Consider the following 27672-nt stretch of genomic DNA (forward strand, 5'->3'; position numbering starts at 1 on the left):
CACTGGATTTATTGTGCGGTAAACGGACAACCCAATTTTTCCATAAAACCTTGCGTTTCAACGCAGCACAGTTCACGTCTATTCTCATATCTCAAGTCAAACCGTGGTGTGAAACAGAGGACACATACTGGACTTGGGGTGGATGCCGACAACTGAGAGAAGATTGTTTTTGGTTTAGTCATCGGGCGACAGCAGGAAAGGTGCACGCGTTCAGATGCTCAGCTGACCCTGGCTTTTTTCCCCCCTTGGCGATAGCGGGAGATGCTGCTGGAGTTGCTTTGGCGCCATTCCGCTCTCTCTGTCTCTCTGCCTTTAATCTTTCCATGTTGGGACAATACATTTGGCGAATGGAGATGTGAAGAGGCTTAAAGTATGGCATGCAAAGATGGTTTCTGCCAAGAAGGAGATGGTAACTGCGATGTACCCCAGTTACATTTCGACTCTCTTCTACTTTTTCTGCTTGATTGCTTGGTGAGTTCCGAGGATACATGATCTGGGGGGAATATTGGCGCTGCGCTGGTGCCACTGCCCATGGTCCTGAAGACTCTAGGTGCTGAAATCTGAAAGTGCTGTAATTGTGATAAAATCGACTCCCTAATGCTAATTTTGTCATCCATAGCTTGGGTATCGGAGAGGCTACTGTAATTTCACGATAACAAATCATTTTGATTATTTGTGTCGTTTTTCAGTGTAAAGAGAATCTCTGGAACGATAAAAAAGGATGACAGAATATATCCCGAGAATTTCACACGCATTTTAGACAGACTCCTGGACGGGTATGACAACAGACTGCGACCTGGATTTGGGGGTAGGTACATACCTGAAACGGTGACAGTTTTCGGCTGTCCAATTAGTTTGTGTGCTACAGTGGCTCAGAGAGATGAGCGACTATGATTTCCACTATTGTACCAATGCCTCAGAGCCTGGTTCCTCTCTAGGGTTCTTCCTAGGTTCCTTCCTAGGTTCCTTCTTCCTGCCTTTCTAGTGAGTTTTTCCAAGCCACCAAGCTTCTGCATTGCTTGCTGTTTGGGGTTTTAGGCTGGGTTTCTGTATTGCACTTTGTGACATCTGCTGATGTAAAAAGGGCTTTATAAATCAAATTTATTGATTTGAGTTGTTTAAATAGGCTATGAGGTTGACAGATCAAAATCACATTGTATTTTTCAACCAGAGGGCATGAGCTTTTCCGTAGCCTACTGTTTCAAAAGAAACATGTTCCTCCACTGAGCCACGACTACTGCCTCCCACAGATGTGACACGACATTCCTTGTTTCAAAAGCTAGTCGTCCATGACCTGAATTAACACTTTCTTATAATCACTGCTTTGATTCTTGTGTGCGACTGAAAACGGTAGGCTACCTTCAAATGTTTAAGCGAGTTTAGATATGTCGTCTAATCGCCGTGGGGAAAGCCGCTTATTGCACTATTTAAATAGAAAGAGTGCAGTGTCGTTTTCTTGTGTCAAATTCTCCACGAGCACCAAGTACCAGACACACACGTTTAAAGACTGTATGCTTGAATGTGAATTAATAACGAAAAAGTAACCTATTTTTCGTTCATTATAGACTTGACGGTGCGTTTGAAAATAGCCTACCTTAGGATACGTCCTTCAACTCCACCCTCAAAAAGATTCTACCTTAGTGCGCGTAAACTTCAAAACTCACCAAGTGTGCATAGGTTAAATACTGATCGGCTTACTCCCAGAAATGTATGATTTAAACCTATTTATCTCAGGTTCACTCCATTATATAAAAGAACCTGGTGCGGGTTATTAGGTAAGCATACGTTGCAGGCTATTGCATATACTGTAGGGTTTTGGCACACATCTCCACAGCACTATCAACCCAACCTTTGGCCAATGTTATGCTGTTACTGAGGTTTTATGTTTGACATATTATTCCATGACAGGCCTACATGTGAATAACACAAGTTCTACTTAAATTCAATTGAGGATTGGTTCATAAAGGGTTGCCTAATAAGCCAGAACTAGAGTGCCTGTAGAAAGTATACAGACCCCTTGGATTTCTTCACATTATATTGTTACAAAGTGGGACTAAAATGGATTTGTCATTTTATGTCAACGATCTTCACAAAATACTCTGTAATATCAAAGTGCAAGAACAATTGTAACGTTTGTGAAAGATTCATGAAAAATAAAACACTAACATACCTTGACATGATGGAGTATTTTGTGTAAATAAAATGAAATCTATTTTAATCCCACTTTGTAATGCAACGAAATGTGAAAAAAGTTCAAGGCACTGTACGGTCACTTCAAATCAATCAATTAATCACATTCATTTTATAAAGCCCTTTTTAAGTCAGCAGTTGTCACAAAGTGCATTTCAGATACCCAGCCTAAAACCCCAAAGAGCAACCAATGCAGATGCAGAAGCACAGTGGCTTGGGGCTATGCTGTGATATGCTTAGGATATTCTAGATATTGTGAAACTGATAGAATTTTTCTCTCAATAGGTCCGGTGACAGAGGTGAAAACAGACATTTATGTGACAAGTTTCGGGCCTGTCTCTGATGTTGAAATGGTATGTGCCGAATCAACAACTTGAAACAGATGAATAGCCCCCCCAAAAAAGTTTGATTCGTGTAGACAATACACTTAACGTTTCATAGAAGAAGAAAAAGACAGCGTTAACTGTTTAGATTTTGGTTTCTGCTTCCTCAGGAGTACACCATGGATGTGTTCTTCAGACAGACATGGGTTGACAGGAGGCTGAGGTATGAGGGTCCTATTGAGATCCTCCGACTCAACAACATGATGGTCGCCAATGTGTGGACTCCTGACACCTTCTTCAGGAATGGCAAGAAGTCTGTGGCACACAACATGACTGCCCCCAACAGGTTGTTCCGCATCATGAAGAACGGCACGATTCTTTACACCATGAGGTACTACATATACCAAAATGCTTTACACTATGATGCATACATTACCCAGCATGCCAGTTTTTCACCATGCTAACATCCTGTCCAAACAATCAGCATTGGGTGTGTGAGCGTTGCAAAATAAATGTACACATACATCCAAACTGATCGCGGGCATCTGCGAAGCCAGGTGCTAAAATATATTATATTTTAGATGCTTGATGCACTGCAAGTCCTGCCTCTCCCATCTACTCATTGTTTTTTAGACAACTACTAACCCACCTGGGTGATTGAGAGTTTAAGCCACACTCCAGTCCAGTTGGTTGCGGAAATGCACCTTAAAGTTGGTTGCCAAACGCTGTATAAAATCCACAGAAGAAGAAAGAGAAGCAGAAGGAGGAGGGGGAGCAGAAGGAGAATGAACAAGGATAAATCAATCAAAGAAAAACTAAAAACTAAGTTTCCCCTTTTATCTGTGGATAAATTGTAGAGAACATATGATTTTGTGTGACTCAAAATTCTAGAAAGATCCAGCAAAAAAAAGGAACACGTGACCCACTGCCTCAATTCAGTCTTATGTAGAAAAATTTGAAAAATTGTGTTTTTTACTTTGGATAAAAGTAGAGATGCAGAGCTACAAAATGCTACAAAATCCTCAACACTGATGTTGAGGAATAATGGGAAAGTAATTCTGCGTTGAAGGTTGATCAGTTTGTAACCCCACTTTTGAGAATACGGCCCTAGAATGTTTTGGTACACCCACTGAAGAGCTGCTCTTTGTCAACAACTATTCAACATTGTTCACATCCCCTTAAGCCTTAGCCCCACCCATCTCTTTACAATAAGGAAAAACACCAGGTAAACATACACTTTATCTAGTCTTTGGTTTATATCCTAATCTGACTTTGAAAGGATCTAGATAAACCTATTGTATACATATTTTATCATTATTTGATGATGCTTACCCAGACATTTATAAGTCATGTGAAAGAAATGCTATAACCACCCCCCAGCCACATCGAGCTAAGTGGATGGGTCACTATTGTCTAGACATGTACACATGTTCATGAAATAATCCCCCCCAGACATACCTGGCTGACTTAATGGGTGATGTAATCATTCTCTTACGAAGTGGAGTCTTTTGTTTAGACATGTAGCTAGCTATGACAATCCGTTTGTACTGTACCTATGGGTTCAGGTTATGGTTCATTGTCTAGCTAGCTAGCTAAACAATGAATCATAATCCAAACCCATAGCTACAGTACAAACGGATAGTCATTATCTAGCCACTATGCATGAAATGCTGGAGTATGGATCTGCAGGTTGCAAAAGTTAACCAACTAGGTTCAATGTTAGCTACCTAGCTAAAATTAGGCTATAACTAGCAATGCAAATGGATTTCTGAGATGCAAATAATATTATTACACAGATCATAATGGTAGCGTTAGCTAGCGAGCCAGCATGTCCAGCTCATCCATTATCTCAGCCAATCATGGCTAGCGGGAAGCTTCTTGCCCTTTTCCATGGATAAACCAACTAGGCTCGTAATTTAACAATTTTATTTGTATTTGCAGATGGCATACAAGTTTGTTATTAAGACACATGAAAGTTCACATGTTCCAGAAGGCATTTCTGCCCAAAAAGCATTTTGATTAAAAAAAAATCAAAATGCCTCTCCTGTGAAGTAGTGACGTTCGACATACCTTCTTGAAATGGGTCACATATGCATTTCAGGTAAAAAATAACAACCCAGTGTTTATCTCCCAAGACAAATTAGCTAGCAACAACAAGCTAGCGAAATGTCCATGAATGTTTAATGGGTTTCGACCTGTCCCCAAAATAATATAGTTGGTTCACAGTTGGTTTTGGTATTTTAACCTGCGTGTCATGAACGCATCTGGTGGGGATAGACAAAATCAACATGCGCATGATGGAGCTGGTTTGGTCAGCATGTGCTACTCAGCCTACCTACAGTATCCATCCTAAAGGTAGTTCTCCACTTTATGGATATGATACATGTTTGTCTTCCTTTTGGAGGGGTCCCTACTCTCTCCAACTCCCATTAGTTTCAATATGTTTAGATGTATGTATCCCCATAGGTTGACTATCAGTGCAGAGTGTCCCATGAAGCTTGTGGACTTCCCCATGGATGGACATGCATGCCCTCTCAAGTTTGGAAGCTGTAAGTATGATATGATACACTTTAAGTCTATTGTAATAGAAGTGACTTGAGAAGTGACTTAAAAAAAGCGGTTCTTCATTCTTCTCATGAGACTAATAAATTGTAGGCCATGCATTCTTCGGAACACTATGCATTGAAATAAACCCCAATGCAAATCCGACTATATCGTTTCTTAGCAGATATTAAACCTGACACGGTTTATGTGTTTACATGCTCTAACAGTTCTTTGTCCTGTTTGATTTAGTTTGCAATGTTTATAAAAATGCATATTTGAATACACAGATCACACCAATTTACCAGCCGGCTTCTTTTCCTCTGCTTTTTGGTGTATCTGAAAGGGGTAGGGATTTTTAAAAACATGACACATTTAAACCCACCTATACACCTTTCACACAACGTTTTTCCGCCAACTTCAGCATCCCGCCAACTTTTTGCGGACTTTTCTTCATATGTTGCTTATCACCTCCATAATGTTAAATGCAAACAGCCCCCATGGTTTAACAACACCCCCAACCCCCCCCAATCCACCAGCTACCCAGTGATATGTTTAAAAGGGGAATACCAGCAAATAAAGTGGTAAATAAGGGTCTGTTTTTAAGGTGGTCCTATTAACACTTCCTTGTATTTGTTACAGATAATATACCACATATTCTGTCTGAAATGTGTAGAGGTACTCAATATATCCCAGTTTGTCAACAACAAAACAATTACTAGTTTGTTTTGAGAAAAATACTACCATTACCGTTACCCTATGCAGTGTCAAGCTTGTGGTATTCTTCCCGTTTTGTCATATTTTGGAATTTCATACATATTCCTCAAGTAAGAAGTCATTTGCTTTTTTCTGACAACGACGCTAATAATACATGACATTCATTTTGTACCAAAAACAGAACAAAGAAACTCAAATTCAGCACTATACGGTCAGCAAAACAGTGACTTATCTCCAATGGAAGAAGTTTTCAAATGAGGGTTCGGTCTTATCAGAAAACAGTAGCGATTTAAAGATAGCATCTACTGAGGGAAAAGCAAAAGAAAGGATCGGAGGATGGTTTCCCATGCACTTCCCAACCCTCCCCCAATCTATTATCAGCAATTGTGACATTTGTAGAGGCAGAGGACAAAATAGATTCCTCAGTTATCATTCAGTTACGTTATTCTTGGTTTAACATAGTACCTCCCCCCACCTTCCCCAAATCCCATCCTCCCATCCTGGCCCAGAGTCAGGGAAGCAGACGCTGCATCCGATGGGGCCTGTAGCTCGGGAAAGGTCAGAATCCCTCTTCCCGCCCCAGGTTAGCTCAGACCTATTCTGGATCTCTCCAGAGCTAGTGTGAGTCGGCGCCCCCGGCAGCAGTCCACTCCACGACGCCCCAGCCGGCCCATTTTCCCTGCGCAGTTGGTGTCATGCCGACTTTGAGTCCCCTGTGGGAAGCGACAAACGGGAACAACAGACCCCGACATGAACCCAAGCATGTGTTGTTGTTTTTTCTTTCAGCCCTCTTGTATGAACCCTCATGTCACGTTTCAACGTTTTTGCACCGTTTTTTTTGCAACGTTGGATATGCAAAAACTTTTCCATGCAACAAAGAGCTTGTGAGACCTGGCAGTTTGTTTGAACGCAGACTCATTGAGCACACATAAGTCTACCCTTTGAGCACACAGAAGTCTACCCTTTGAGCACACAGTAGACACCCACACCCTTTATTACCATGCTACTGTACCACTCATTTTCAATCAAATTACGAGGAAAAGGTCTCTCAAAATCCAGAGTGCGCTATTTCAGGTCATCTTCAACGTCTGTATGTATTAAGCCAGTGAGGGATGTACAGATAAAGTGGGGGAACCATGCGTAACTGGACTGCACACCATCACATCACACATCATTGTGTCGTACAAATGCATTGTGATCAGCTGACTAGATGAGGGAGATAGAAACGTTTCTCGTGTTCACAAAGCTTAGAGTTAAGGAGAGGATATCACTTGCACACAGTAGTCATACTCTCATATGACTACCATTTTAACATTTCCACTTAATGACGCTCTCTCTCTGTCACAAAAAAGGCCCTATTCTCTCTCTCTCTCTCTCTCTCTCTCTCTCTCTCTCTCTCTCTCTCTCTCTCTCTCTCTCTCTCTCTCTCTCTCTCTCTCTCTCTCTCTCTCTCTCTCTCTCTCTCTCTCTCTCTCTCTCTCTCTCTCTCTCTCTCTCTCTCTCTCTCTCTCTCTCTCTCTCTCTCTCTCTCTCTCTCTCTCTCTCTCTCTCTCTCTCTCTCTCTCTCTCTCTCTCTCTCTCTCTCTCTCTCTCTCTCTCTCTCTCTCCCTCCCTCCCTCCCTCCCTCCCTCCCTCCCTCCCTCCCTCCCTCCCTCCCTCGTACATGTTTTTTCATTACAGCTGCAATTTAATTTGTATTAACCCCCCACTTGAGGGTTCAATATATATATATTTTCCTTCTCTCCCCCCAGATGCATACCCTAAAACAGAGATGATTTATACCTGGACCAAAGGACCACAGTATTCAGTGGAGGTTCCCCCAGAATCATCCAGCCTAGTGCAGTATGATCTCATTGGCCACACTGTCAGCAGTGAGGAGGTCAAGTCAATCACAGGTATGGTAGGCCATTGGTAAGATACAGTAGATATCCCCAACTCTGATGATAGTGATGCCATTCTTTGTTAATAAACATTGGAATTTCTTCTTCAGTTCTTAATTCAGTTTGGAATGTTTTCTGTACAGTAGCTTTGTCCAAAATAACTTGTCTAGTTATATTTTATCTTATTTTATCATGATTAACTTTTACGCTACTGTCTCCAAAGGCACTCTGTATGGTGTCAGTAAAAATGCATGATTTTGTTTGACGCTGTATCCCTCAGAGAACAGTGAAGACACAATACAAACTAGCAGGAGTCCATCATTTTCTGTGCTTGTGCTCACTGTCTCACGTCAGTCTGTTTTTTTTTTATGGAACAAACCAACCGTCACATCTATGGCTATTCTCCAGGTGAATACGTGGTGATGACAGTGCACTTCCACTTGAAGCGGAAAATGGGCTACTTCATGATTCAGACGTATATCCCCTGCATCATGACAGTAATCCTCTCCCAAGTGTCCTTCTGGATAAATAAAGAATCAGTCCCGGCTCGAACGGTTTTCGGTACGTATTGCACACAAATCCCGCCATTCTGTAAAATACTTATTTTGAGAGGCAGAGAAGATGTGAAAGTGTGTGAAGAGTGATGTGCCTCGTCTGTGTGTCTTTGTCTCCATTTTCATTTTGTGACTACGTGCTGCTGAGCAATGGACTTGGCTGTCTTTAGCCTCTTATATAACAATTAAGGGCTATGATTTATTAAATGTGTGTTGTACTTCCATTGTTGTTATCCATCAAGTGGCAGTTGCATTTGCCAAAACCAGCCCATTTGTTTACAAACAGAAATGGCAGGGCCCCGCTGTGGGTGGAGTCAAAGATTAAAGGAGTGCACCTTTTTAAACCCGGAACTATACACTCCAGCACAGTGGTTCCCAAACTGTGGGGCCCCGGGGGTGCACCCCACAGTTTGGGAAACACTGTGCTAGAGTGTATAGTCCATAGGAGACCAAGCAAACAAGAGGATATTTACTTAACATCAGGTAAGGTAGCCTTAAAGGCACTCTAATTCCATGCAAGGTGCACACGGTTCCCGGCTTAAAGGTGCACTTCACCCACACTTCTGTTTGTTAACAAATGGGATTCCATCTTACCCTTGAAGGTTGTCATAGAATGCACAAGGTGCAATTTTCAAATTGGGTAGTGCATCATCAGTTTTCTTATTGTCTTGTCAGTCATTGCATACCTTAAAGAGTTATTTATAACTTCTCAGAAATGTCCTGTTCAACAAGCCCATGCCAGGTAACGTTTTTTTTAGGCAGGTTTTTTAGCCCATAGATTTTGATTGAATACACATTAGACATGGCAAAATGCACCGAACTGCAAGAAAATGAGCTTTAAACCTGTAAAATGTTCTCTCTTTCAATAATAGGGGTGTGAAAATTGTGTGTCATGAACAGTGCTTGTGCCCATAGAAATGAGTGGTGCGTGCTCACCCGTAACGGGGGTGGGGATGTTCCCCAATGCTGTAAAGGGGGCCTGAGTGAAAGGGTTGGAGAACCCCTGCTCTAGAACTTCTCAATTGCACAGCACATTCCCATTACTTTCATTAACCTGGGTTTTACAAGTACTCCATGTAAATCAGCCTTTCTTAAGTGTTACCCCTGAGCTTGGGAAATCGCATACTGTATTACAGCGTTCAATATATAGAAATTGATTGGTTTGGGTTAAATTCAGAAGACACATTTCGGTTGAATGCAGGGTTCTGAATACTTTCCGAAGGCACTGTGTGTGTGTGTGTGTGTGTGTGTGTGTGTGTGTGTGTGTGTGTGTGTGTGTGTGTGTGTGTGTGTGTGTGTGTGTGTGTGTGTGTATGTATACACACACACAGGTGAAGTCGGAAGTTTACATACACTTAGGTTGGAGTCATTAAAACTCGTTTTTTAACCACTCCACAAATATCTTGTTAACAAACTATAGTTTTGGCAAGTCGGTTAGGACATCTAGTTTGTGCATGACACAAGTACTTTTTCCAACAATTGTTTACAGACAGATTATTTCACTTATAATTCACTGCATCACAATTCCAGTGGGTCAGAAGTTTACATACACTACGTTGACTGTGCCTTTAAACAGCTTGGAAAATTCCAGAAAATGATGTCATGGCTTTGGAAGTTTCTGATGAGCTAATTGACATAATTTGAGTCAATTGGAGGTGTACCTGTGGATGTATTTCAAGGCCTACCTTCAAACTCAGGGCCTCTTTGCTTGACATCATGGGAAAATCAAAAGAAAATCAGCCAAGACCTCAGAAAAAACATTGTAGACCTCCACAAGTCTGAATCATCCTTGTGAGCAATTTCCAAACGCCTGAAGGTACCACGTTCATCTGTACAAACAATAGTACGCAAGTATAAACACCATGGGACCACACAGCCGTCATACCGCTCTGGAAGGAGACGCATTCTGTCTCCTAGAGATGAATGTACTTTAGTGCGAGAAGTGCAAATCAATCACAGAACAACAGCAAAGGACCTTGTGAAGATGCTGGAGGAAACAGGTACAAAAGTATTTATATCCGAGTCCGAGTATTTATATCCGAGTTTATAAAACGAGTCCTATATCGACATAACCTGAAAGGCCGCTCAGCATGGAAGAAGCCATTGCTCCAAAACCGCCATTAAAAAGCCAGACTACAGTTTGCAACTGCACATGGGGACAAAGATCGTACTTTTTTAGAAATGTCCTCTGGTCTGATGAAACAAAAAAAATAACTGTTTGGCAATAATGACCATCGTTATGTTTGGAGGTAAAAGGGGGAGGCTTGCAAGCCGAAGAACACCATCCCAACCGTGAAGCATGGGGCTGGCAGCATCATGTTGTGAGGGTGGTTTTAAATATTTTTTAAATTATGTATTGCAAAAAATACAAATAACATTAAAGTATTAAAACATGAAGGACAAACAATACAGCATCAAGACACTATCAAACGTGTCAGTCTTTCCGCAACAGAGCCATCCTTCTGTGTGAGGGTGCTTGTGCATGATAGTGATATAAAATATGTCATAGTTTCCTTTTTCATGGTCACAACCTTGTGAAACCCGAACCCTCCAAGATCCCCCCACAGTTCCCCAATAGCTGTCCCTCAACCATTCGAGACCCCTCCCACAGTCCCCCCCCGGAAGAAATAAAAAATACAATTAATTCCATTCCCCACCCCCAAGAACCCCCCAATGCACCAACAACCAAGAGAATGAACTAAAGAGAAAAAAGGAAACGACAGAAGAAAACAGCAAACAACAATGCAATTTTTTTATATTTTTTATAATACATTTACAACAAGGGACATCAAGGACAACTGAAATCATAACAGCAATACCAACTGTATATGTTTGTGTTCATGTCTGGCACTATTACATGTGTGTGTGTGTGTGTGTGTGTGTGTTCTTGTATGTGTTTATTTGAATGAGAGTGTGTGTATATGCATGTGTACAAACACCTGCACGGCATCAGCCTCAGGCAAACATTAGTTGTAAAAATACTGCCACTTAGTGTCATTCAAATGTACTTTTATGATGTTTTATTTAGACTTTTTTTCCCTTTATCTTTTGACCATCATTCTCTCTCTCACACAGCAACTCCACTCCCACTTGTCTCCAATTCCACATACCAACCCTCAACTTCCCTCAGCCCATCCCATCTATCTCTGCTGGCCACCCACTGCGTGTTTCTACGCAACACATATCTATCTAATCGAATAGAATCTACAGATTGCGTGTTGAAGATAAATACTTTGACTAAGAGTATTAGTATATTAGTAATTGACTGACCCTGTCTCTCCAGATCTCCTGACAGTACTATTTCTGGGGTCAATTTTAGATCAATGCTATGCATTTTCAGCCATTCCTGAACCTGAGACCAGAAACAGGCTAACTGAGGGCAATACCAAATAAATTATCTATTGATTCTGTATCCTCACAACAAAATCTGCAGAGCTTCGATGATTTTATGCCCCAAATATTCAACATTTTGTTGGTGGCAAGAATTCTATATAATAATTTTAGCTGAAAAGCACAAAGTCTTGAATCTTGCGTTGTTTTATATACAGTACTATACATATGAAGTGGGTAAAACAGTATGTAAACATTATTAAAGTGACCAATTTTCAATGACTATGTACAGCAATCTCTAAGGTGCAGGGTTGAGTACCGGGTTGTAGCCGGCTAGTAACAGTAACTAAACTTCAGGACAGGTTACTGGGCGGAGGTCGTCTAGTGGTGACTCTTTAACAGTCTGATGGTCTGGCGATAGAAGCTGTTTAATCAGTCTGATGGTCTGGAGATAGAAGCTGTTTATCAGTCTGATGGTCTGGAGATAGAAGCTGTTTATCAGTCTGATGGTCTGGAGATAGAAGCTGTTTATCAGTCTGATGGTCTGGAGATAGAAGCTGTTTATCAGTCTGATGGTCTGGAGATAGAAGCTGTTTATCAGTCTGATGGTCTTGAGATAGAAGCTGTTTATCAATCTAATTGTCTGGAGATAGAAGCTGTTTATCAGTCTCTCGTCACAGCTTTGATGCACCTGTATTGTCTCAGCCTTCTAGATGGTAGGGGTTGAACAGCCCTGTAGTTGCCGTACCAGGTGGTGATGAAGCTCGAATGGAAGTTTTAGAGGCACTGTTGCTCCTTCTTCACCATACTCTCTGTGTGAATGGACCATTTCAGGTTGTTAGTGATGTCCACTGCGGCCCCGTTGTCGTTGTGGATGAGGAGCATGATCCCTCTGCTGTCTCCTGAAGTCCACGATCAGCTCTGTTTGGTTGACATTGAGGGAGAGGTTATTTTCCTGGCCCCACTTCGCCAGGGCCCTCTCCCCCTCCCTGTAGGCTGTGTCGTCGTAGTTGGTAATCAGACCTACTACTGTTGTGCCCTCTGCAAACTTGATGATTGAGTTAGAGACGTGCGTGGCACCCTTGTCGGCCCCCTGTGTTGAGGATCAGCAGGAAGTCCCGCCAGGAAGTCCAGGACCCAGTTGCAGAGCGCGGATTTCAGACCCAGCGTCCCTAGCTTAGAATTGAGCTTGGAGGGTACTATGGTGTTGAGGACTGAGCTGTAGTCGATGAAGAGCATTCCTTTTTTTTTCTTTTTTTCTTTCTTTAACTAGGCAAGTCAGCTAAGAACAAATTCTTATTTACAATGACGGCCTACACCAGCCAAACCCTAACCGGCCAATTGTGTGCCGCCCTATGGGACTCCCAATCACGGCTAGTTGTGATTCAGCCTGGGATCGAACCAGGGTGTGTACTGACACTTCTAGCACTGACATGCAGTGCCTTAGACAGCTGCGTCACTCGGGAGCCGAGGAGGGGGTACAGCATTCTTGCATGGGTATTCCTCTTGTCCTGATTGGATAGGGCAGTGGAGCAGTGGAGATTGTGTCATCTGTGGATCTGTTGGGGCTGTATGCAAATTGTAGTGGGTCTAGGGTAAGGTGGAGATGATATGATCCTTAATTAGCCTCTCAATGCACTTCATGTTGACAGAAGTGAGTGTTACAGGGCGATAGTCATTCAGTTCAATTACCTTCGCTTTCTTGGGTACAGGAACAATGGTGGACATCTTGAAGCAAGTGGGGACAACAGACTGGGATAAGGGGGGGTTGAATATGTCTGTCAACACTCCAGCCACCTGGTCTGCACATGCTCTGAGGACACAGCTAGGGATGTATGTTAGCTAGCTAAGTTAACCATGTTATGTCAACCTCAGGATACGATTTGAGAGCGCTAGTTAATGGTTAGCTAGTAACTTGGCTGCATGCTAACAGTAAATTCAGTGGCTATCCAGCGGCTAGCCACACTAGAAAAACTCAGAAAAAACAAAACAGTAATAAGGTCCTCAATCAGCTTTCTGAATTGCCCTAGAGGCACCAAAACATAACATTTTAAGAACATTTTGAAGATTGTTCCACAAATAAGGTGCAATAAAACTAAAAGCTGATTTACCTAACTGATACCAAAGGAATTTCTAAAGTTGGCCATTCCTGAGACTGGGTGTGGTAACTCATACGTCTAAAGTTTAGTAAAGACGTTAGGTACAGCGGGAGTTTTTGTAAAAGGGTTTTCTACATGAAAACATAGCAATGTAAACCTACACGACATCAAAAGAGGGCCAACCAACTTTCTGGTTAATAATGCAGGGATGAGTACTAAAACTGTATGGCATACCTGTAATAGCACACCTGTACTCAAAGCACAGTGTCCTATGATGAACTGCATCTAACGACTTTAATGAAGTGGCAGCTACGTGTGTATAGATAGGAGCGTCTACTGAAGAATCTGTTTTCTATTGTTTAGCGAGAGGCAGGATCCATTTCTATAGAAGAAGCCCCTTTTTATACTCAGCTCATTAACTAACTCATCAATATGGTTTTTGAAAAGACAGCTTTTCATCTATCCAGATGCCCAGATATTTGTAAGCAGGGACATGATCAGTATGGACACCATCCAAAGTACACATGTTTAAATTATCAGACTTATTTTGATGCGCTCTAGAGAACAACATATACTTAGTTTTACCATCATTCAGTACTAATTTCAGGTCAATAAAGATTTTCTGTAATACACTGAAGGCAGAATGTAGTTCAGATAGAGAATAGTCAACGGTGGGGGCAAAAGCATACACATCAAGTGCAAGTGCAGGTTACCTGATTTATCACTGTAGATAGAAATTGGGGCAGTTTTACTGACACAGAAGATGCCTAATCCTCGACTAAATTGCACTTTTTAACTGGACTAACTGAAATGGCATTTCTCAGACATGGTTTAAAATAGTCTGACTTGCCCAAGTCTGGATTTCAAAGGTCTGCCTTCCAGAAGGGCGATTAGAATGAATCTAGATCCAAGTGAAAGCTTAAATGAAACCTGTCCAGAGGAATGAAGGGGGCAGAGAGCTGCAGCAAAAATGTATTAAGCATATCACCCTGCCGATTTCTTTTCTCATCTATCTTAAGCAAGGCATCTAGCACGTCATAGGTAGTAAATTGTTGAAATGAAAACAAACAAAAAAGGCTGACAGAGGTAAGAACAGCCGATTGACTGACCAGAGTCAATTTAAACCACCGTTACACTCAAATAAAAAGCCTGCCGAGATAAAATCACGATTAAAATAATCACTTATCCCGTTCTTCTCAGTTATGATGCCAGAGTCAGACAGAACTTGCTTAGGCAGCGAAGAAGGCGAATTGGTATGCTTCAGTGCATTTACTGTTTTCCAATGCGTTTTTGCCCTTTCGTGTGTTGATGAAAAGATAAATGAGCACCCACCTTTTGGCACTGTTTTGCATGCTACCCCACATATGTGTATCTGCATCTGTTGCATCTATGAGCCTATTTGCTTTGCCTGCTGACTTTCTTACAAAGACAAACACATGATCGCTGAGTCACTGGGTTCTACTCATATCCTAGCAGCTGTAGAAGCTAGTGCGTGTTATTTCACAGCCACACTGATTCACGCAACGCCCCAGTGCGTCCCCTCCCACCTCCTGTCTCAGCGGGGAGCTAATGAAACTGTCCAATATGTGACAGGAGGGTGTTGTGGGAAAATAAATATTGTTGCATTGGCCAAACCCCCAGGCTGTGGGGCTGTTACAGTACTCTCTCTTGTGTGCATGTGTGTGTGCGTGTCTGTGTGTGTGCATGCGTGTGTAAGGAGGGAAAGAAAGGAATTGACTTGAGGGATGATTAAGAAGCTCCCCCTGGTGGCTCAATATGTTATTATCTAGTGAAATGTGTGGCATATACAGTTGAAGTCGTAAGTTTACATACACCTTAGCTAAACACATTTAAACATTTAATCCTAGTAAAAATTCCCTGTCTAGATCAGTTAAGATCACCACTTCATTTTAAGAATGCAAAATGTCAGAATCATAGTAGAGAGAATTATTTATTTCAGCTTTTATTTCTTTCATCACATTCCCAGTGGGTCAGAAGTTTACACACACTCAATTAGTATTTGATAGAATTGCCTTTAAATTGTTTAACTTGGGTCAAACGTTTCAGGTAGCCTTCCACAAGCTTCCCACAATAAGTTGGGTAAATTTGGCCCATTCCTCCTGACAGAGCTGGTGTAACAGAGTCAGGTTTGTAGGCCTCCTTGCTTGCACACGCATTTTCATTTCTGCCCATAAATGTTCCATGGGATTGAGGTCAGGGCTTTGTGATGGCCACTCCAATACCTTGATTTTGTTGTCCTTAAGCTATTTTGTCACAACTTTGGAAGTATGCTTGGGGTCATTGTCCATTTGGAAGACCCATTTGCGACCAGGCTTTACTGTAACTTCCTGACTGATGTCTTGAGATGTTGCTTCAATATATCCCCATAATTTCCCTACCTCATGATGCCATCTATTTTGTGAAGTGCACCAGTCCCTCCTGCAGCAAAGCACCCCCACAACATGATGCTGCCACCCCCGTGCTTCACAGTTGGGATGGTGTCTTCAGATTACAAGCCTCCCCCTTTTTCCTCCAAACGTAACAATGGTCGTTATGGCCAAACAGTTCTATTTTTGTTTCATCAGACCAGAGGACATTTCTCAAAAAAGTACGCCTTTGCAGATGCAAACCGTAGTCTGGCTTTTTTTGGGCGTTTTTGGAGCAGTGGCTTCTTCCTTGCTGAGCAGCCTTTCAGGTTATGTCGATATAGGACTCGTTTTTACCGTGGCTATAGATATTTTTGTACCCGTTTCCTCCAGAATCTTCACAAGGTCCTTTGCTGTTGTTCTGGGATTGATCTGCACTTTTCGCAGTAAAGTACGTTCATCTCTAGGAGACAGAACGCATCTCCTTCCTGAGCGGTATGACGGCTGCGTGGTCCCATGGTGTTTATACTTGCGTACTATTGTTTGTACAGATGAATGTGGTACCTTCAGGCATTTGAAATTTGCTCCCAGGGATGAACCAGACATGTGGAGGTCTACAAGGTTTTTTCTGAGGTCTTGGCCGATTTCTTTTCTTTTTTTCCCATGATGTCAAGCAAAGAGGCACTGAGTTTGAAGGTAGGCCTTGATATACATCCACAGGTACACCTCAAATTGACTCAAATGATGTCAATTAGCCTATCAGAAGCTTCTATAGCCATGACATCATTTTCTGGAATGTTCCAAGCTGTTTAAAGGCACAGTCAACTTAATGTATGTCAACTTCTGACCTACTGGAATTGTAATACAGTGAGTTTTCAGTTAAATAATCTGTCTGTAAACAATTGTTGGAAAAATTACTTGTGTCATGCACAAAGTAGATGCCCTAACCGACTTGCCAAAACAATAGTTTGTTAACAAGAAATTTGTGGTGTGGTTGAAAAACGAGTTTTCATGGCTCCAATTTAAGTGTATGTAAACTTCCGACTTCAACTGCAGCCTAAAACTAGCCTTGTCTCAGATATGTTTGTCCAATCAATGTTTGGCATGATGAAGGCCAAAGTGGTTTGCAAGACAGCCCAAACAGATCTGGGACTAGAATAATGTTAAACTGGTTCTGCCTCTTGGACATGCACTGGTCATGTTTCAATACATTTGAGGGACTGATATGCATCTAGCATTTCATAGGTGGCATAGCAGCTTGTTTTTGTAGATTCTTTCATCTCTATCTAACCTTTTAACCTATACACTGACCGATGGTAAGTCTGTGTCCATCCTCAATTTGACTGAATATGGTGTGAGCTCTGTGTGGGATATGTGTGTGTGTGAGAGCATGTGTTGGGAGTGTGTCATTTCCCCCGTTCACTTTTTTCTCAGTTTCAATTCTCAATGACCCATTGTATTTTAGTATGAATCATTCTCTACCACTTGAGTGCTTACTGGAATATTTCTCAATCTTTGTTGTCCTCAATGCATCCTATACGCACTCATTGAAACAGTAGAGACGGGGAGGAGACACTGAACACACTAACATGTGGGCCCTGAGCCACTCTGGGGACATTCATTGTGATTCACAATCCTCATAGTAGCCTACCAGATGTTGTAAGTAGATGCAATGTTTGAACACATATATTATAAAGTCAGAAAGACCAACCATGGAAGGGCCTCCTCAGGGGAACATGTACCAACATGGCTTACAACATCCGGTAGGCTACTGTGAGGAGTCACAGGGAATGTCCCCAGAGTGGCTCAGGGTCCACATATACATTTTGAATACCCTACTGTTATATATATATATATATATATATATTGCGGCAGACCAGGGAGTTGGGTCAGACAAGGACAGAGTAGGATTAGCTCAGTTTCAAAGGTGTTTATTAAAATAATGGTTCAAAAGAAAATAACAGGTCTCCCCCAAGAGACCCTCTCTGGGATACCATCTTCGGGGCTCTGGGTCTTGCAGTATCCTGTGGGGATCAAAAACTGAACTCACTCCTGTTACCTCTGCAACCGTCCCCAACTATACAGGAGTCCTTTCTTCCCCCACTCTCTCCCCTGTGTGCTGCCCTTCTGGCAGCTTTATGGGACTTGTACAGCTGGTGAGCAATCAGCCCTTGATTACTCACCAACTCCCAATCAGCCCCAATTAGTCCTGGCCGGAGAGCCCGTCGAGGCCTGGCACGTCCAGCAGATGGAGCCAACACCTCGTGATGTATACTCCGTCTGTCACCAGGCCTCGACGAGTCTCCCCCTGGTGGCTGACCTGCTGCACACCACAAAATATATGCATAGAAATGTCAATACAACGTGAACCCTTATGCTGGAGAAGAAGGTTGACGTTTTACGTGTCCCCAACCAATTGTGTTTTTTTTTTTTTTTTTTTGCAACTTATTTTTTAACTTATTTTGTACATAATGTTGCCGCTACCGTCTCTTATGACCAAAAATAACTTCTGGACATCAGCACTACGATTACTCATCACAGACTAGCAGAATCCTTTTTTTCCTTTAACGAGTCTGACAAGCCCAGTGTGAATGATATACTGTTTTCGCGGGAACAAGCGCCAAAGGGCGGGCTGCCTTCTGAGAATTCGTAGGCGACCCCCACTTCCTTCCATTCTGCTAGCAAACGTGCGATCTTTGGAAAATAAAATGGATGACCTACACGGAAGACTAAACTTCCAACGGGACATTCAAAACTGTTATATCTTATGCTTCACGGAGTCGTGGCTGAACGATGACATTATCAACATACAGCTGGCTGGTTATACACTGTACCGGCAGGATAGAACAGCGGCATCTGTTAAGACAAGGGGCAGCGGACTATGTATTTTTGTAAACAACAGCTGGTGCACAATATCTAAGGAAGTCTCAAGCTATTGCTCGCCTGAGGTAGAGTATGTCATGATAAGCTGTAGACCACACAATCTACCGAGAGAGTTTTAGCTGTTTACATACAACCACAGACTGAGGCTGGCACTTAGACCGCATTGAATGAGCTGTATTCCGCCATGAGCAAACAAGAAAATGCTCACCCAGTGGCGCTGCTCCTAGTAGCCGGGGACTTTAATGCAGCGAAATTTAAATCCGTTTTACAAAAAGTCCTAGCAGCATGCTAAATGTGCAACAAGAGGGGGAAAAAAATCCACCTTTACTCCACACACAGAGACACATACATACAAAGCTCTCCCTCGCCCTTCAAATCTGACCATAATTTTTTCCTCCGGATTACTGCTAACAAGCAAAAGTTAAGGCAGGAAGCAACAGTGACTCGATCAACAAAAAAGTGGTCAGATGAAGCAGATGCTAAGCTACAGGAGTGTTTTGCTAGCACAGACTCGAAAATGTTCCGGGATTCCTCCGATGGCATTGCGGAGTACACCACACAGGTCATTGACTTCATCAATAAGTGCATTGATGACGTTGTCCCCACAGTGACCGTACGTGCATACCCCAACCAGAAACCATGGATTACAGACAACATCCACACTGAGCTAAAGGCTAGAGCTGCCACTTTCAAGGAGTGGGACTCTAACCCGGAAGCTTATAAGAAGTCCCGCTATGCCCCCGACGAACCATCAAACAGGCAAAGTGTCAATACAGGACTAAGATTGAATCGTACTACACCGGCTCTGACACTCATCGGATGTGGCAGAGCTTCTTACCATTACAGACTACAAAGGGAAGCACAGCCGAGAGATGCCCAGTGACAAGCATACCAGTCGAGCTAAACTACTTCTATGCTCGCTTCGGGGCAAATAACACTGAAACATGCATGAGAACACCAGCTGTTCCGGAAGACTGTGTGATTACGCTCTCCGCAACTGTCACGCCCTGGTCTTTATATTTTGTGTTTTCTTTATTATTTTGGTCAGGCCAGGGTGTGACATGGGTTTATTTATATGGTGTGTTTTGTCTTGGGGTTTTCGTAGGTATTGGGATTGTGGTTTAGTGGGGTTCGCTAGCAAAGTCTATGGCTGTCTGGAGTGGTTCTCAATCAGAGGCAGGTGTTTATCATTGTCTCTGATTGGGAACCATATTTAGGCAGCCATATTCTTTGAGTGTTTCGTGGGTGATTGTTCCTGTCTCTGTGTTTGTTTTGCACCAGTATAGGCTGTTAGGTTTTCGTGTTACGTTTATTGTTTTGCATTTGTTCATGTTTATATTTTATTAAACATGTATCAAGAATACCAAGCTGCATTTTGGTCCGACTCTCTTTCACCCGAAGAAAACCGTAACAGCAACTGATGTGAGTAAGACCTTCAAACAGGTCAACATTCACAAGGCCGCAGGGACAGATGTATTACCAGGATATGCACTGCGAGCATGCGCTGACCAGCTGTCAAGTGTCTTTACTGACATTTTCAAACTCTCCCTGTCCGAGTCTGTAATACCAACATGTTTCAAGCAGACAACCATAGCCCCTGTTCCCAAGAACACTAAGGTAACCTGCCTAAATGACCACCGACCCGTAGCTCTCACGTCTGTAGCCATTAAGTGCTTTGAAAGGCTGGTCATGGCTCACATCAACACCATTATCCCAGAAACCCTAGACCCACTCCAATTTGAATACCGCCCCAACAGATCCACAGATGATGCAATCGCTATTGCTCTCCACACTGCCCTTTCCCACCTGGACAAAAGGAACACCTATGTGAGAATGCTATTCATTGACTACAGCTCAGCATTCAACACCATAGTGCCCTCAAAGCTCATCAATAAGCTAAGGACCCTGGGACTAAACACCTCCCTCTGCAACTGGATCCGGGACTTCCTGACAGGCCACCCCCAGGTGGTAAGGGTAGGTAACAACACATCCATCGTGCTGATCCTCAACACAGGGGCCCCTCAGGGTTGCGTGCTCAGTCCCCTCCTGTACTCCCTGTTCACTCATGACTGCACAGCCAGGCACGACTCCAACACCATCATTACGTTTGCCTAAGACACAACAGTGGTAGGCCTGATCAACGACAACAATGAGACAGCCTATAGGGAGGAGGTCAGAGACCTGGCCATGTGGTGCCAGGACAACAACCTCTCCCTCAACGTGATCAAGACAAAGGAGATGATTGTGGACTACGGGAAAAAGAGGACCGAGCACGCCCCCATTCTCATCGACGGAGCTGTAGTGGAGCAGGTTGAGAGCTTCAAGTGTCCTTGGTGTCCACATCACCAACAAACTAACATGGTCCAAGCAAGCCAAGACAGTCGAAGAGGGCACGACAAAACCTATTCCCCCTCAGGAGACTGAATAGATTTAGCATGGGTCCTCCTCCGATCCTTAACGGGTTCTACAGCTGCACCATCAAGAGCATCCTGACTGGTTGCATCATTGCCTGGTATGGCATCTGCTCAGCCTCTGACCGCAAGGCACTACAGAGGGTAGTGCGAATGGTCCAGTACATCATTGTGGCCAAGCTTCCTGCCACCCAGGACCTCTATACCAGGCAGTCAGAGGAAGGCCCTAAAAATTGTCAAAGACTCCAGCCAACCTAGTCATACTGTTCTCTCTGCTACTGCACGGCAAGCGGTACCGAAGCTCCAAGTCTGGGTCCAAGTGGCTTCTATGCAACTTCTACCCCCAAGCCATAAGACTCCTGAACACCTAATCAAATGGCTACCCAGACTATTTGCATTGCCCCCCCCCCCCCTCCTCTTTTACACCGCTGCTGCTCTCTGTTGTTATCATCTATGCATAGTCACTTTAATAGATTCTACCTGTACATATTACCTCAACTGGTGCCCCGCACATTGACTCTTCACCGGTACCCCCCTGTATATAGTCTTGCTATTGTTATTTTACTGCTGCTCTTTAATTACTTGTTACTTTTATTTCTGATTCTTACCTGTATTTTTTTTAAACTGCATTGTTGGTCAAGGGCTCGTGAGTAAGCATTTCACTGTAAGGTCTACTACACCTGTTGTATTCGGCGCATGTGACTAATACAATTTGATTTGATTTTTAATTGAAGTTACAAAACAGAGTAGCGGTGTTCGATAGTACACTGTATTACTTCTACAAGTAATATAAGGACAGGACATGAGACTGGAGTAGAAACTAACGTGGGCATTGTTTAATGCATTTCACAGAACAATACATTCCAAGCATTCCAATGTACGTAAGCAGGCGGGGCGTTACCGGTGCCCTAAAGAACATCAATACACAACAAGTGTAGACTAGAACTTATTTTTTACTCCCAATATAATGTAAGCAAGACCCATTTTGTCCTAATCCAAGCAACTCCAAAGCCATGCGTTCTAATCTAAACCAGGTGTCACACAATGAGGAATGAAGACTGTACTCCAACAGAAGCCGTCATTGCTATTACTCCTTAATTTGATGATTATAGCTCATCTGATTACATCAGTCACACCTCATTAATCTGTACCAGGAACGATTGTGCATCTGATCTTGCCAATTAATCCAAGGAAAGACACATTTTTATTAAAGCTAATATCTACTGTACCTTTGGAAGTCCTCTGCCTCATACACTTACATATGCATTCTGTAGGTAGGCAGAGTTTTGGAGATGGAGAATGAAGTTATGTTTCTGTATCTCTAACATAAAGGGGATTTTCTCTGAATCACATTACAGCTATTTGCTAATAATCCCAAGTGACCTGCAGGTTTACTATAACTCCCCAGTTATTGTAAAGGTATAATCCTCAGAGTGGAGACAATTTGGTTATTGTCTTAAAAGGAATTGGAGGTGAGGGAAAGTAGGTATGCTATGTGAGGTGGTCGCTTGGGCAACCTCATTAGGATGGAAAACACAGGAAGCAAAGGTCAATAGGTCATCGACCAGATGTTTACAGGTCATTCTAGTGTCAGAAACGTTCAGTTTCCTGTTTTTCATGTTAAATATTGAGGCCGGCATTCATTGATTAGTGTGTTAGATTTCCACAAATTATTTTCATAGATTTTTCTATGTAGTTGTATCCCTGAACTAGCACACCTGATTCAATTAGCCAAGGGATTGATGATTATATGAGAAGTTGAATCAGGTGTGCTAGCCCTGGAATAGATGAAATACAATGAACAGCCAGGGGGGGTCCCCCAGGAATGGTTTGAGTAATACTAACATAATAGGACGGTTATATAATAGGAGGGTTAGGCTTATACCGACTATTATAGTACTGTATGTATTATTTGAGTGTGTTGACATAACTATTATTTTGGTTACAATTTACAGCCAAGGTTACAAACTTTTTCAAATTTTCAGGCATCACCACGGTCCTGACCATGACCACGTTAAGCATCAGCGCGCGCCACTCCCTCCCCAAAGTCTCCTACGCCACCGCCATGGACTGGTTCATTGCCGTGTGCTTCGCCTTTGTCTTCTCGGCTCTCATAGAGTTCGCTGCCGTCAACTACTTCACCAATGCAGAGATGGAGAGACTGAAAAGGAAGCCGCCAAAATGCCCGCCGGCGCCCCAAACAACCCCAGTGAAAGTGAAGGATATGGAGGAAGTTCTGCAGGTGTGTTAAGACCTATCCTCATTCCCTATACCCTTTTCCACTTCAGAGACTGAAGTATGCACTTGTTCATTCCCCTTCGTTAATTTGCATGCTGATCATCAAATGGAGATTCATTGCAAGTCTCAAAATTGGATACTGTAAAATATAATACAGTAATGCAGTAAACTGAAGGTTACTTTAGCATTGATAATTTATTATGTTTGGAGGGTCTCTTTTCCTGGCTCTCTCCCTTTGTGCCTCTCTTGTTCTCTTTGTACCTCTCTCTTTCTCTTTGTACCCCTCTCTGCCAGCCTTCTCTCCCTTCTCTCCCACTCTCTCCGTGATATCACGAGCTAGAAACATTCACTTCCTGAAGGCCAAATAGGAATAGTAAATGATGAATACATGTTAAGTTTGTCCCATTTAGAGTACAGCTGCACAACGGTCTGCTTAGATCAATGCACGCCATTTGTAAATCCAGCGCAGAGGCTTAGCAATGTTATCTAAAAAAAAAAACGAAATATGCTCTGAACGTCCTACATTTGCTTGCTTTCTCATCATTTCAAAAAAAAAATCTTCAGCTTGAAGATAAATGTGTTTTGAAGACCCGTGTTGTAGAATATTCGTCCCATTTTCATTTGTTACCTACATTTACAATGTGATGCAAGCATGTTTGCAAGAGCCATTTTGGTATTACCAAAAAATGAACGGCTCCGACAAAGTTTTTGGTTTTGCTCGTCATACTGCGTACAGCATGTTCTCATGAAATGGTATTTGTACAGAATCGCATGTAGTGGGGGTTGATCAAACATGTTTACATTGAATTCATTACTTCCATGCATTTGCATTCTACTGTAGTATGAACACAATCCTTCGGTTAAGGGGAAATGACATGCTAACTATCTCATGTCACAGTCCAACTGTTGATGGATGGCTGATACTGACCGGGAAAAGGCCATACATTCCCCCTGTATGGCCCGATGACTGCTTAAAGTGTGCCCTGTGGATCTCAAATCTTCATGCGGAGTAATCGCACCTGAATGCAGTTTTAGTGACAAGTGCACATCAATGGATTAGCAGGTTGCCACAGCAACACTGCTGGGGCACATCTGTACAAGTTTCAGAAGCCCTGGCGCAGGGAGAGAACTCTGTTCCTACAGAGCTGTGGCTCCAGCCCCGCACGGCTAACAGTGGGCAAATCATCTCGGCATTAGGGCCCGCGGTGTGTATTGATGTGGCTCAGATTTATCTAAAACCTTTTACCTCCCAGCCATAGTGATATCAAACCTAGCCTAGTGTCCACAGCACTGCGCCTCACATCTCTCAGACAGTAAGCAATACGCTTAGCCAGTTAGCACATTCCGGTAGGGGAATTATCACCGGTGAGGCTATAGTGCAGCACCTCCCTCTTCTGGGGCTGAAACCTATGCTAGCTCTCAGGAGATAAGCTCTTTTGATGTTTTACTGTACTTCCATGCCGCCCCATGGAACAGTACTTTGTGACATAAGCTTGTGTGAAATGAGTGAAAACCTACACAAATAACATCTGGGAGCTGGGCTATTCTACCACGCAGTGCAGTATGTATGCAGACTAAAGAGTGTCGGCGGTATAAAGTAGGCCAGTCATATTCAGGCACATAGGAAAGGCTTAGAATCAGTGGTTCCTGACGGTTAACATGGTATAGCTCTGCATAGTTGATATTTCTCAGCTCAGTACAATTGTCATATTGTACCTTATCACAAAGAATCAAGGAAAAATGGTCACATTTGAATTCAAATTGCTCCACTTCAAGGGACTTGCTTGTTGTTGCACATGAGTGAACTATGTGCACAATTCATTCACATCACTGCAGTTTTGGGTTGATGGTTATTTTTCCCTCTCCACAGCATAACCCTGACACCAATGGTAACCTGCGGAAACGGATGAACTATATGTCCCAGCAAGATGGCCAGAAAGCCGAGTCAAACAGCACAGCAGCGGCAAGAGGGGTAACCAGGAACCAACCCCAGTCTGGCCAATCATCTTCATCTAAGGGGGCACCTGGCGGCGCCATCATCCTACCACACTCCAGCCCCGGCCCCGCCAGCCAACCCAACACTTCCTCCTTGACCCTGTCTGCCATGAACACGCCCCTGGCTCCACCCACAAGTGAAAAAGCAATGACAACACCAGCCAACCAGAGCCAGCCCACAGCTGACTCCTCGCTCCGGGACCTTCTAGGACCCAGACTGGAGCACATTCAGATGATGGGCAAAAATGAGCCCAAGCAGTCGCCATGCTCCCAGCCGACCACCGCCAGTATGGGTGGGACCAGTAAAATCGACAAGTATGCCCGCATCCTGTTCCCGGTGTCCTTTGGCGCATTCAACATGGTGTACTGGGTGGTTTACTTGTCAAAAGATACCATGGGAGGCCAAATTTAGAGGCCAAATCTAGTTTCTAGCTCCTCTTGGGGTCATTTTGGGAATCCTTTTCTACAAAATGTAAAATGACAGGAGAAAAAGAGCTTTGGAGACATGGGAGATTAAATCATTTTTCAACTAACAAGGAAACCAAATATGCTGGACAAGAGCCTTAAAAAGATTACACCCAGGAATACTAATCTCAGCACATCTGTTTGTTTCATTTCCGAGAGGTCTTCTGAGAATGAGCATGGTAACAAAACCATAAAACCATTTTTAAAAATGTCTGATTCAAACAAATATCACAACTATGGCTATATCCAATATGCAATACAGTAACGGTTTGTAACAGTTTGATGGATTGGTTAGTTGTTTTAATGTTAGTGAGTGCAACACCTGATCTTAGCGTAAACAGCTAATAGGTCCCTCTAGTCTTGGCAGGCATTGCTCCAATGACAAAGGATAAGGACAATATCACTGAAGACGAGCTGGACACACAAGTCGCAAGGTGTCGGGCATATGAACAAGAAGATTTTGGGTGTACTTTCTCCCTTACTGATGACCAGAAGTAAATGACTGGGTATGTTGTCATTTGTTCTGGTATCAAAAGTAGATACACTTTTGTCCACTCAAGTCTAATTTGCGCTCCCAAGTCTGTGCAGCAAACCTCGACCAAGCTTTGTTAAATAGCATAGAATGAGGATACCAAATACCATAGGTGCTGGCCTATTTACTTCACTCAGTACCCTACAAACAACATTTCCAGGGGGGTAACGTTCATCTAAGCCCCATTAGTTCCCTCCAAAAACATTCTAGGAAGTCTTTGTTTGAACGTTCAACTCTGGAACGATGAGCTTTTTTTTTAACATTGTCAGTTTCTGGAACATTGTGTACTAATGTATTCAATCAAAATTCTTCCTTCGTGTTAATTTACAAAGGAACATATTGTAGGAACCCTTTGGTTTGGGAACGTTTCCTCTGAGTTCGGGAGTGTTTATTTGTGAGCAAATGTGGGGCCTGATTCATACGGTTTTGTCCGCTACCTGTTATTGTTATTGTGCATCATGTGTGCAGAGGAAGAGTCATTCCCCATAACCAAATTCCTACTATTAAATGTAGAATGCCGTGCACTACCATGAGTCCATCGGGACACGCCCAGAAGTTCTGTTGGTTACCCACTGGGCGCACGACGTCATTTCAACATGGAAATGTTGGTAGTATTTGGTTGAGACGTTGATCAATAAGATTTCAACCTTTATTCACCCACTCAAAAAGAAAGCCATGAGTTTGTTGAATTCCCAATGTGTTATCACTATGCTTTTGAAATCATCTAAAAGCACAACCAAATTCCAATGGGAAAAACAATGTCGGATTTTTGGTTTAGTTGTCATCTAAATGTGTTATTAGTGCACTTTCAGCCATTTAAAAAGCAGAACAAAGTTCAAATGAAAATACAATGTTAGATGTTGTATTTATACAAGAACTTCATGTGTTATCACTGTGCTTCATCTAATAGCAGAACCGAATGACCTGGGTTGCAGTTGAGATGACATGAAAAGTACATGATGCAGGTGATGCTGGTTGAGATTCTGCGCAGATTATTATAGCAATTGTGAAGATCTCCACAGACCAGCGACCTTTGCATGCTGTCTTGAACATGCACGCTTTCTATGATTACAGAAGACATTTAGTAACAGTAACCTCAATGTGGCCATGGATGTGTTACTCATATTAGGTTAAATAAATACTGTTAC

The 27672-nt window shown here is 42.8% G+C and overlaps 1 protein-coding gene across 1 annotated transcript; it reads left to right on the plus strand.

Moving 5' to 3' along the window:
• Window positions 1-27672, plus strand: LOC110505099 (gamma-aminobutyric acid receptor subunit alpha-6-like). Its single transcript, XM_021584071.2, has 9 exons — window positions 1-471; window positions 690-808; window positions 2476-2543; window positions 2684-2904; window positions 4980-5062; window positions 7523-7666; window positions 8060-8212; window positions 23280-23536; window positions 25403-27672. Exons 1-9 carry the CDS (start codon window positions 386-388, stop codon window positions 25937-25939), a joined length of 1668 nt encoding a protein of 555 aa, XP_021439746.2. The 5' UTR covers window positions 1-385; the 3' UTR covers window positions 25940-27672.

The sequence above is a fragment of the Oncorhynchus mykiss genome, chromosome 31 (assembly GCF_013265735.2).
Source record: "Oncorhynchus mykiss isolate Arlee chromosome 31, USDA_OmykA_1.1, whole genome shotgun sequence".
NCBI classification, from domain to species: Eukaryota; Metazoa; Chordata; class Actinopteri; order Salmoniformes; family Salmonidae; genus Oncorhynchus; species Oncorhynchus mykiss.